The 13,028-nt window shown below is 28.2% G+C and overlaps 1 protein-coding gene across 2 annotated transcripts in view; it reads left to right on the plus strand.

The window, feature by feature from the left end:
• The first annotated feature begins 2,820 nt into the window (after positions 1-2,820).
• Klu (zinc finger protein klumpfuss) overlaps positions 2,821-13,028 on the plus strand; it is a 142,910-nt gene continuing 132,702 nt past the window's right edge. For both annotated transcript variants that reach the window (XR_012479403.1, XM_074244729.1), the window contains exons 1-2: positions 2,821-3,249; positions 3,889-3,939. Coding sequence is in view for 1 of the 2 variants with exons in the window: in XM_074244729.1 (XP_074100830.1) it covers positions 3,937-3,939 (3 nt within the window). In the remaining variant the exon portion in view is untranslated. The remainder of the gene's footprint in view (positions 3,250-3,888; positions 3,940-13,028) is intronic.

Genomic DNA, 13,028 nt, shown 5'->3' on the forward strand with positions numbered 1-13,028 from the left:
AAGCAAAAGCGAAGGAGGAAAAATTATTAACAAGCCCTCTTACTCTTACTCTCCTCCGTCTGTTTATGTTGGGACTTTAATTCTCTGATTTTGTGCACTCTTTCGGATCTTTTATGTTTCTCTTCTCACGATGAACAGAGCACAACTCACCCGAAATCCGAGATTTCATTTAATTGCCAATTTCACCACAAAACTCTGTCTCTGCACTTTAGTTGTTCCTTAAACAGCTGACGGATTGTATACAACCTAACTGTTATTGGTATTGCTTGTTTATTTTATAGTATCATTACGCTTAAAATAATGGAAATAAATAAACCATAAAAATAAACCGGAAGATGTTTTAACCAAGCAGAGCTTCAAGCTTTAAACATATATTATATGTAGTGCTGATTTATAAAAATATCCTACAAGCAATGTATAATAAATATTTACGAAATATTTTTTACGAGCTAATTGTTGCCGTCATGCCTGACAGTTAAAGTCTTTTTAAATCAACCTGCTAAATAATTATATTATTTTATTATGTCCAGACGTTCATTGCCTATTTAAATGTATATTTAACTTTGTGGCAATAAATGGGAATTTAAATACCTTGTCGTTTCCCACCAGCGATCCTTCTTCTCTGCCTAGAAATCAGAAATTTTAGATTATTATTTTATTTATGTTATATATTAGAAGTTGTAATTATTTATAAATAATAATTATAAATACCTTCAAGTTTTTATCCTTGTCAATTAGTCAAATGCTAGTAATTAATACTAGACCTGCTGGGTTTATTTTATGAGCAAAACAAAATACTAAGCCACATAAATTACTCACATCACTGATTCTAAATAAATACTTTGATTTTTAATTAAAACTTTACGGTAATTTCTTATTTATTTTCCCGATCAAAATTCACGTTTTTCGCGCACAAAATAAAAAGTTTAACTCAATTTTAACTATCAAATAATTATTTCAAAAAAACTAATTATTAACTAAAAACTTTCTGAACAAAATTAAAAATAAACTTTTAAACATTTAAAATTCACTCTCACGTAATTTATAAAAAAATTCATTTATATTAAAATAGACACTATCACAGAAAGCACTAAAAAATTTGACACAAACCATCATGCACATTTTCTTACTAAATTTTGCACAAACACTATCAAGTCTCCAAACTTCACTCACTATTCACTTTTTTCACGACACTTACACTAAACTTTAATCAATTCCCGTGGGTTCAATAAAAATTAAAGTAGCAGATGTTAGATAATTTTTTTAAGAAATAAATTAGTCCAAAAAAAAATTATTAAAAAAAAATTGACTTGTAAAAATTTTGAAAAATAAAAAATGCAACTTTTTGAAAATAATTTTTTGGTTAAAAAAAAATTTTTAAATGAATTTAACAGATATTTACTAATTTTCAGAATTTTTTCTAACAAATAAATTATGGCAAAAAAAAATTGACGTTTAGAAATTTTAAAAAATTAAAAATGCAATTTTTTGGAACTAATTTTTTTGTTAAATAAAATTTAAAAATTCTCTAACGACTGCTAACTTTAATTTCGTTTATCATCCAGTAGTTCCGTAAATCGGTAACACTTGTCACACTACAATCATACTTATCACTACATACATACTTCACACCCAAACTCGACTTCTGTTTACTCCCGAAATTTCACTCAACTGTCATTCTTTGACAAACAATGAATACTCGGTTCTCATATTACGTTTTAATTCTCCCGATGCCAACAATGAGTCACCTGACTGATTGTTATTTCACTGAAAAAAAATAAAAATAATAATTACAGTTAAGCTATGAACTCCGACTTTTTCTTAAATTCTAAAAATTAAAATACCTTTTGTTATTTTTCTTGACCAACAATCATATACTTGATTCTAGTGTAAGCTTCAATGACATAAAACAAAAAGTCATCTTCAATCATTGTACCTGCGAATTTGAGGTTCAGTGAAATGTTTTTGTTTCTTTTTTTTATTTATCATTGAAATTTAAAGTAAGACTGATTATTACAATTGTCTTTTCGATATTTATTAAACAGTAAATAAAAAATATATAAGAAAATATTTTACGCGGATCGCGGGTGAACAACAATGAGAAAATGGCGACGAGCAACTAAAACAGTAGCAGTTCGAGATTCGCGATTTGCGTGCCCCATCGATAGATCGATAAAAAATATTGATCATTTTCAAATTCCGCGCATGCGCGGTGAATTTTTGGTGACAAAGCAAAAATTCGGTGGCTAAAAAACAAAGATGTCGGATATCGCGATTCGGATGTGGCGGATGTATCTGCGGTTCGGAAAATTTAATTATATTAATTATTTAATTTAATTTTAATAAACATCTTAAAAATTAAAACTATATCACTTGTGGATTTTAACTTAATCAATTAAATATAAAATGGACAATAAATATTAAAATGACAATGAAGTAAGCCGGCATTAAAAAATTTTTAGAATTTTTTTTCATTAAAAAAATCATCACAAAAAATTTTTTTTTTTTTTTTAATTTAATTTTGAAAAAATTTGAAAAATTGTAAGTATAATTAAAAAAAAATTTTTTTAGTTTTAATTTATAAAATCAACTAAAAAAAAATTAAAAATGTCGGCTCATTTTATTATTATAATATTCAAAGATGAAATTGACATGATTCCACGAATCATCTTTGATCGATATTTTTTATAGAATGACTTTAATAAAAATTAAATAATTTTTTTATGAAGAAAATTTTATTTTTCATAAAAAAATTAAATTTTTTTAAATATTAAATAAAATATTTATTATTAATCTATTGTTGAATTTTTTTAGCAGTAAAAAAAAATTGAGCAGCCATTTTGATAAAATTTCGAACATGATCTGTGACGCCAACAAACGATTGTTGGATCTCAAAATGGTCAATGATTAAAAATTTGAGTCAAAAAAATAGTGCGCAAATTTTTGTTATAGTGAAAAAAAATGAAACGTCAAAAAGTTGATAATAAATATTACGGGGTAAAAAAACGTCGGTTTAGTTCCATTCAACTCGGGTTCGGCTCAAGTCAGTGTGTCATTAAATTAAACGGGCAGTTTTCGTTTCGTGTTTACACAGACGCCGGCGTCTGAGTGTCTACTGTTTGAATTCAGAGAATCATCGCCGAACAAAACAAAATAAAATAAAGTGTATAATACAATAGTAGTGCTCTGGTGTTTGTTTGTTTGTATTAGTTTCAATGTCACATTATTCAGCGCTAAGTGTCCAAATATGTAATGCAATTTTATATGAAAATATATTTAGTATATATTCCATAATTTTAAAAATTTCATAACAAATAAATTATATAAAAAAAAAAAAAAATTGACATGGAGAAATTGTAAAAAGTAAAAAATGCAATTTTTTAAAAACAATTTTTTTGTTAAAAAAATTGTCAAGTGACTGCTAATTTTAATGTCATCAATTTTATTTATATGACATTAAAGTTAGCTGTCACTTGATAATTTTTTAATTTTCTTTAACAAAAAAATTTGTTCTAAAAAATTATTTAAAAAAAATTGCATTCTTAATTTATTAAAATTTTTACAAGTCCATTTTTTTAATAATTTTTTTTGCTGTAATTTATTTGTTAAAAAAAATTGTCAAGTGACAGCTAACTTTAATGTAATTTATATATTTTTTTGTAGATAATACAAATCTGAATACTTAATTATTAATTTTGATTTTTGGTTCTGAAATTTGACGATTTTTTAGATCTTTGTAACAATGATATCATTAAAAATTAAAAAAAAAAATCATGAATGTGAATTATTAATATTTTTTTTTTTTTTTTCATAATTGATTTACTCTAAAAATTGTCAGATCTCAGCTGATTTCTGTACTATGTATTAAATTTCATTGTTTTATTTTAGGTATCCAGTTTGATTTAGAAAATTTTCAATCGCCATAGAGAGACTTCAATGGTAAGTTTATAAAAAAATTTAAACTTCTTTAAAAAAGTGACTTATCACTTCGATTTATATCAAATCAATTGTCACATCAGATTATGAGTGAAAGGTAAAGAAAAAAATCAATAATCTAATTCTATATCTATGTCTGTATCCGTATCTATAAATCAACATCATGAATTACCATAAAAATTCTCGTCTCGGATCTCAAAAAAATAAAATATAAATATAAAATACAATAGGCATCCGAAGAGGCGCGCAAGATGCGACAGGGAATCACAATTGTTACTCTTCTGGTTACTATAACTTGAACTGCGAGGAGAGTACGGGTGGAGCGTGGGCGACCGATAGGTAAAACATGCTCTGGCATGCGTGAACGCTCAACGCCGACTCGGTGGACACACTCGAGTGCTCGATTTTTATTTTTTCTGATGTTATGTTACTACTACGTCCTCGAGCCCGATACGAGTTGAGCCGAAGACGTCGCGTGGACTTTTAGCCAACACACGTGGGAGGCGTGGGAGTAAAACGATCGATCGTCTCTTGACGTGTCGAGTCGCTGGAGCTAACCCGTGGTGACGCTCTGCTTCGAGAGATCTTTCCTTTCCTTATTAATTTTTCTTTACTTGACACTCAACGTCATCCTCACATGCAACCTTTTTTCTCCTGTCCGTCTCTATATCTGTACTCGGTACTGCTTAGCCTTTTTTTATTTTTGATTTAATTAATATATTCAAATAATGATAAAATTATCGCGCGGGAATCAAAAGTCTCGGGACGTGTCGACTCGTGATTATTATATCAATTTTTTTATCGTGTATGAGATGATTACATACATGAAAAAAGTTGATTGGAAAGACAAATGTCATAAGATTTTATACTGACGTTAGATATATTTTTTGACTTTTGATATTTAAAGAAAAATAAAATATAATTTAAAAATTTTTTATTGTGATGAGTGATACTGACTAAATTTTTTATTCGGGCGTTTATTATTCGAATTTTTAACTGATCATTTTTTTAATTGATTACATTGTTCAATATTCGAATTATGGAATTATGAGGGTTGAAAAGATTACATATTTCATTTGTACACAAAAAAAAAAAAAAAAGATTCATTTGAGCCAAAAAAAAATATTTTTTTCTAATTATTTTCTTGAGCGAAAAAAAAAATTTTTGACACAAGAAATTTCATTTATTCTTGTGTCAAAATTTATTTAAGTCTTGCTAATTTCTTGCTCCAAAAAATTAAATATCTTGATAGAAGTAAATTTTCATTAATATTTTTATTGATTAACATGTCAAATGGGAAGATCAAATAATATTGAATGATTTAATAAAATATTTGAATTCCTTATATTTATCAATGTTCTTTAAAAAAATTTTGATCTTAAAAAATTACATAGAATTTAAATTCATTATTAGTAAGTACAGGGTTTATATTACAAAAATGGCAGGTATCGGCTAACTCTAGGCTCACTTTAGAATTACAATCTCAAATTTCCATCATTTTTCCCGTGAACATACTTGATATTATCGAGAGCTATGGTATATATTATAGACAGTTTGAGTTTGGGTCAAAGCACCTTTTAAGTTATGGACGCCTGTCCTCCTACAACTTAACGGGTGAGGCAAATGGAGCACCGTCTTTCTATTTATGAATATGCAATCTCTATATAAATATAACTATAAAATATATCCTCTAATTTAAAATTACAAATATAAACATAGTAGATGTTAATTCCGTGTAATGAAACATGAAATCCCACTATAGCAGCATTGTAATACTAATTCGTAAAAATGGTCATTATTATATTAAATTAGATTATATATTGAACATAAAGTTGGAATACAGAGCACAGTATGTTCTTGGGGAGTCGCTGACAAGGATTTTATTTTCCAGTTCCAGGTTATGCACCCAGGTTGTGGGTAAAACCCACGGGAATTTATGCGTGCTCTTATATCTACATAAATGCTATGTAAAGCGTTAGTATGTTTTTATGTTAGTAACTTTGTACTTCACACGTGCGTCGTCGTCTATGTCGGGTGGGGCACGTGGGTGAGACTCCGGGTTACACCCACTTGGCATTGCTGATTCGCGTCCTCCCTATTATGCACTATCGATTTTGTCAACGTTTCTTTTTTATTGTTTGAATTTTATTATATATTTGATCTCTTACTCCCAAATCAATCTTTTTTTTATCAGAAAGCGATATTTTGACATGAAAAAATTTTCTGTTAAATTATTGGAAAAATTACTGGACTGTATTATAATTTAGGGCACTGCTTATCAGTTATTAATTACAGCTATGCTTTTTAAAATTTGTTAGTAAAATTTATTGGAGTCTCCCGTGAAAAAAAAATTTTATTTACTTTAATTTGTAATATTAAAATAGTAAAAATAATTATTAATTATTAAAACAATTGTCATTAGATCAGGTACTGCGAAATGTCCCACAATTAATGTGATTTTTACGGTAATTTTTAAAGAAAACTTCTTTCTGTCTATTTTTATTGTCGATTGAGTATCGATCATGTTAGTGGGGTAGGCGGTGAAAAAAAAAAAAATTATAAAAGAAACAATGCCGTTGATATTGAGAAAAGAATACCGTGGGGTGTGGGGTTGGTATCAGAAACGTTAATGCTTGTGGTCTTTTACAAAGAACTCGCGTTGGCGTTTTCCCTGTTCGCATAAACTTTCGCCGAGAGATAGGCCTCAATGCTCGACTTTCTGGATTAAAATTATCGATTCGACATACTCTTGAAAAATATATTTTTTACACTTTTTTTAACGTAGGTGGGTTGAATTTTAAAAAATAAGTTAATCTCTTTTAAATAGCTTTTAAATTGCCCGAAATAAATTCAAGAATTTTTCAAGGAAAAAATTGGTTTAATTTTTTCGGTCATTATTAATAATGAATAATGATAATGAGTCAAGTCTGTAGTTCGGTACATATAATAATCCGGGAAAGGGAAAGGGAAAGGCTAAGACCAATTTTACTTGTACTTTATCTAAATAGCATCTGAATCGATGTCAGAGAGCCCACGTTTTGCCGACGGCGTATCGTAAACCCACACCTGTTGATCGTCCCGTACGTGGACTGAAAATTTTTCATCACACTTTACCTTTTAGATTTAGATATAAGATCGTTTATTTTGTTCTGTACTGTAAAAATTTTATTTTTTTACCGATAATTATAAGTCATTACAGCTGATGTGAGTTTTGTAATAATTTCTTCAATTACAAATTACAAGTATTATTCATGTGGATGTTAATTTAAAAGCGGATAATAAAATAGTAAGAACGGAAGGATGTCAAATGTGAGGATTAAATTGATGAAGTGAAAGGTTTCTTTTTAAAAATTGTCGTAAACAATGGTGACTGCCTACACGTACACTAAGTCATCTCGCGTACTTCCTTTTGTCGATATTTCATTATATTAACACATACTTTAAATTAAATCTCTGCAATTTTTTTTTTTTAGGAAAATTGAAATTGTTTTTTTTTTTTTTTTTTTTTTTAATGCGTTAGAAAAAAATCACTTAAGATTTTTTTTCTCTCACCATTAAATAAATTTAATAATAATGGTTGTTAAACGGCCATTAATAAATATTTTGGCATCAAAAAGTGTGCAAAGAATGTTGAAGTACATTATAATAAAAATATTGGGCTACAAATATGTGATTAATAGTAGTTTATGACTATCATATGGGCATTTGAATTTATTTACTAGAAAAGACAAGTCCCTGGACCAGGTGGTCCTGATATAGAGAGATGTATTAGCTTGAAGGGGCTCTTTCGAGACTTGAAAGCCCGCCTAGTGACCCGAGAAAACTATTATTTTATTCAAAGGACTATAACGTATACTGTTTTACAATAGTAAATTCGCGAAACAAGAATAAGCTATTTTTACTATTTCTGTTCAAGCTGTGAATAGTTAAATAATTAAAAAAAAAAAAAAAAACTATTAATTTGTTTATTTAACGCAGTGTTCCATGAAACTTCAGGTTTTGTTGAATAAAATTCTTATAATGCATACTTCTACTTCAATGACTAATATTAGCTCACTACATAAAATCTTAAATATCTACGGATCATTAAATTTGAAAAATTACCTGAAACTAATCAATTTTAATCTTGATTTTATAAAAAAATTATATACAATTATTTTACAAAGATTTTTCATTAGAGTAAAAAAATTTAATCAACTAATCAAAAATAATATGAAGATTTTCTTGATTCAAATAAATTTTCTTGGCTCAAGTAAACCTTTTTTTCTGTGTAACAATATACTATTACAATCTTAAAAAAAAGTTTCACTAAAAAGAAATATTTAACAAACAATTGTACCAAAAATTTCAATTCCTCAATCAAGCTTTTAAATATTCACAACTATCACTCAATAATACGACCCAGAAAAAAATAAAAATGAATTAAAAAGCAAGGCACAAGATGAATCCATAGCAGGCCAAAAAATAAAATAAATGTAATGCAAAAAATAATGATGATACATGTCATTAGAAAATCAAAATAAAAGTAACCCAGATGAGCAAAAAAAAAAAGCGTAACACGTGAGAAAGATTGAGAATAAAAGTGGATGATAACTCGCGCGAGTCCGCTCATTTGGATCTCTCGTACAATCCGGTTGAGAAAGGCGTGTCGGTTTTATGTATGTACCCATACGTATTATATATGTTCGTACATATATCTATACCTATATATATATTAATAAATAATAAATAATAATAATATAGGATATATATCTACGCGCAGTTACACATCAAAAGCTCGTACCGTCCGCTGTCATACGTCTGTCCAGTATGTCTGTATCGGTCTCTATTCCAAACGCCAGGATCATAAATCAAATATCTGTATATTATACCGATATTTTGTGGTTTTGCTTGTTAGATATCGTTATTATGAGCCGTTTAATCAGTATTCCATGCTCATACAAATTAATACTACCTTCACTTTATTACATATTACGTAAAATAATTATCCTTAATCATTTACAAAATTATATTTCATTATTTATGGCCAGTAATTCTTAGAGAGCTTAAAAAATTTCTAAATTACTGTCAATTAGGAGAGCTCCATTTTTAAAGATCTATTGTACATAATTCACCCTTGTCAATTTTTATCCTTAGCATTTCTCATGCGGATTTTTATCACAACCTTCTCAGCTGTCTTTAGTTCCCACAGTCTAAACTGAAGTTCCTTCCGCATACATTGTGCGATTATTGTAGTTCCGGATCGGAAACTAGAGTCTTAGTTAAATAACAATCTCAGTCTCAAACTCTCACCCTCTGGGTCTAGCTTTCAGTCTATCTTCCCTTAGCTTCTCTTATTTGGGCATTATTGTTGCAGTTTCGATTTATCGCTGACCGCGGTACGCTTTCTAACATCGTTTTTCATCCCAACCAGCTTTGCTATTATTTTATATCGATTGTCCGTCAAATACAAGTTTAATGTAATTTTACTTACACCTGGGCAGTGTATTATAGATTGCAAAAAGTTATAAATGACAATTCTTGTGTGTTTGTATCACGTCAAATGTATTTTATTTAAATTGTAAACAAAATTAGGCTTACAATTTCGATCTGGATATTCAATAAATTTTTAGAAAAAATTTTTTTGCATAAATTGAAAATTTTTTTACCAAAGTAATACTTGGTACCTTTTAGACAATAGAATTTTAATTTATTCTTTAAAATAAAGTTTTCGGAAATTATTCGTACCAAAATTTTACCTAAAGTAATTAAAAAAAAATTTAATGATTAATAAAAAAATTTTTTTTATAACTAAATTAAATTTAATAAAATTTTAAAAATGATTTAAAAATTGAAATACAAAAAACTCGTTTGAATTTAAATGTAACAAAGTTCAGTAAAATTAAAAATCAAGTTTACATATTTAAATGTAACACATATTTTCGGATTATATTCTTTGGGTTACATCTGCTGGATGTGACGTAATCTGACGCAAGTCTAACGGTGCCTGTGTAGATTCAGTGACGTCATTCAAAGGGCCAGGTGAACCTTTCTTTCACATTCACTTTCTCTTATTCTCTTTTATTACCTTTACCTTAGTCATTATTATGATGATTATTATTATCATAAAATTTTTTTTGTACATTTGCTTCATCACTTTTCTTTCAAATGCGGTTCGGCGTTCTTGGGAGCCTTTCTTTTAGCGAGGACTTTATTTATAAACAAACCTACGGGGAGTCTGTAACCCCATCGGCAGCAATTTATTACATATTTTATCTATTTAGTTATTTTATTTTTTTAACTCTCAAATTGGCTATTTGCAATGAAAAAATTTAATAATAAAAAATAAAAATATCCGTAATTGCAATGAAAATAAATATTAAAATTTTTTTTTATTAAATTGATGAATTTATTTAATAATTTTTTGCTTGAAGAATAGAAAGAAGTGAAGCCTTGTTTTAGATAGTTTTATTATTTTCCCGTTCACGTCTTATCCAGCGATTTTATTGCTCCTGCGGGGGGTAGCCGCGGGGCATTGAAAACGTGCCAGTCGTCGCCGCCTCGTTAAGTTTCTTCGCGCTGTACTCAAGAATAAACGAACGAAAGAAAGAAAGTTTTCCGTGATGGCACGTACAAACCAAAGAACCACGCACGAACTAAACGGCTAACAGACGGATGGACGGGCACATATCACTATAAAAGACGATTAAATAAAGAGACCGCGACATTTAGACACACGTTTAAAGTAATACAGTCTTGTCTTGTTTACTTTTCAGACAGGACAAAGAATTTTATATATTTATACGGCAAATCATTTACTTTTTTATTGTTCGGTGCTTTTGTCGATACCGATCATTGCAGAAATTTCATTAAGCCAATTAAAAATAGTAATTTTTGTCACAAATAAAATTTTATGTTACTTATATGTAGTCTATAAATGAAAAATTGTTTTGTTGCTTTTTTTTTTTTTAATTTTACTCGATAGGAATGAATACGACTTGAGTTATTAAATAAACAATCTCAATAAAAGTATCTATAAACCTTAGCATTTTATTAACAATTATTTGTATCTATCTCTAGATACATAATTAATAAATCACCTTGTATCTTGTGAACTATTGACATTTTTAAAGATATAAACTCATCCAGATGTTACACTCATCAAGACCTTTCATTTGAGTACCCACATCAATTTTTCATATATTTCATATATTTATATATGAAAAATATATCAAAATACATGTGGGTATTCAAATGAAAGCTCTTGATGAGTGTAGCATCGGGATGAGCTTATATCTTTAAAAACGTCAATAGTTAGAAATTTTTTTCAATGATTATCAATTCTAATTACAAATTTATAAAATTATAAAGTTATTCAGATAATATTACGTTAAATTAAAGCCTCCATGAATTCCATGGAATTAATTACTGAAATTTTTATATTTATGCTTCTATCTTTCTCGACTTACGTCCGATGTCCCTTGATAATGATAAATATAAAATAGATACGAGAATATGAAATAAATATGAAAAGTCTAAACGTAGGCGGCTTATAGAAGAAGGTGATTGCACTCGAGTCTTATATAAAACCAGAGGCTCGTTAATGTGCACAAGCATGAGTAACATAATGTCCCATCAGGGGGTCTACTAATAGTTGTTTCATACTGACGACAACTTAGCCATGTTTAATATTGCTAGAAGAATAAGAATATCTCCACGTATTATCCGCGTACCACCTCCACCCACATATTTGCACACATACGTTCATATAAGCTCAGATGATTCACTCTTTGTGACACAGGACTTGCGAAAGATAAATTCGTCATACTTTCCTTTTCTTGAGATAAATAAACACTATACCTGGAGGATTTTTATATGAGTTTAATACTTTGAAATTTGATGCCCATAAAAAAAGTTCAATTTTAATCAAGAAAATTTTATTTTTGGAGTAAAAAAGCTCTTTTATTTAATTCAAAAAATTTTTTTTTGAATTTACAGTGTTAATCAAAAGATATTTTGCATTAGAAAACAATCTATTGTTGTACTAAGCTAAAAAAACACTTTTTTTAAAGAAATTTAAAACTTTTTTTTAAAGTTTTTAATTTATGAAATTATTTTTGCAGCTTAAGTAACAAAGAGTTCATTTAAATAATATCAATTTCCTTAGTTTCATATTAGGAATTTTTCTACAAATTAAAAAAAATTTTTTTTTCTTTAATTCTTGGGTAAAATGTTGGTTATATTGCTTGAAAATAATAACAAAGTGCTTTATTTAAGACTATAAAATTCTTGAGTAAAAATTTTTTTTTTTCATCCTAGATTTTTATATTTTTAGATTAAGAGATCTGAATGTCTGGAAACAGGAGTAAAATTTTGAAAAAAAAATACTTTGCTTGAATGAAGTAATATTCATTAAAAATTAATTTTTCTTCATTAAATCATTTGAAACTTTTCAAAAAAAGTCAAAAATCAAGATTTCTTTATTGTAGGCCTGCAAATTACAATTAAAAATTAATTTAACAAATTATGCATGAATTTTTATTAAAAAACAATCGATCAAAGAAGAGGAAGAAGACGGGAACAAAAGAGCAAAAATATATAAAGCCTATAAATTAAAGACACACGTGATAAATCATTTGTGTCATACCGAATAAATTGTTACATCTTATTCAAACACATTGTCTCATAATTCTTCCTATAACAAGCTACGAATTATCACCTCGTAACCAACTAGTGTACCGTCGTACCGTCGAGATCCTGTGTATTTATATTATATATTGTTAAGTATTAAATTCTCAAAAACAATGCGTACAATATAATATAAATATATTGTGTACACAAATCTCCAGTCACAGGATGTCTTTCATTCCTTCCCGGCTGCTTTTTCTTAATCACGTGGGCTAAACAAAAAGAAATAAAAAAATTTTAAGTCTTTTTTAGTTTACATTTATCGTGGGAGGTTTATCCATTGTGTGGTGGGTCTTTAACCACCCACATCATGTCTCACTCATCTTGAGAATTATCAATTTGCCGAGAGAATCTTTGGATGATTCGCCATATTGCGTCAATCAGACTCACATCTGACACACTAGTCCTATAGGACATAGACAACT

The sequence above is a fragment of the Cotesia typhae genome, unplaced genomic scaffold (genome assembly GCF_013202065.1).
Source record: "Cotesia typhae breed Kobodo isofemale line unplaced genomic scaffold, CoteBio_Ctyphae contig_44, whole genome shotgun sequence".
Taxonomy (NCBI): domain Eukaryota; kingdom Metazoa; phylum Arthropoda; class Insecta; order Hymenoptera; family Braconidae; genus Cotesia; species Cotesia typhae.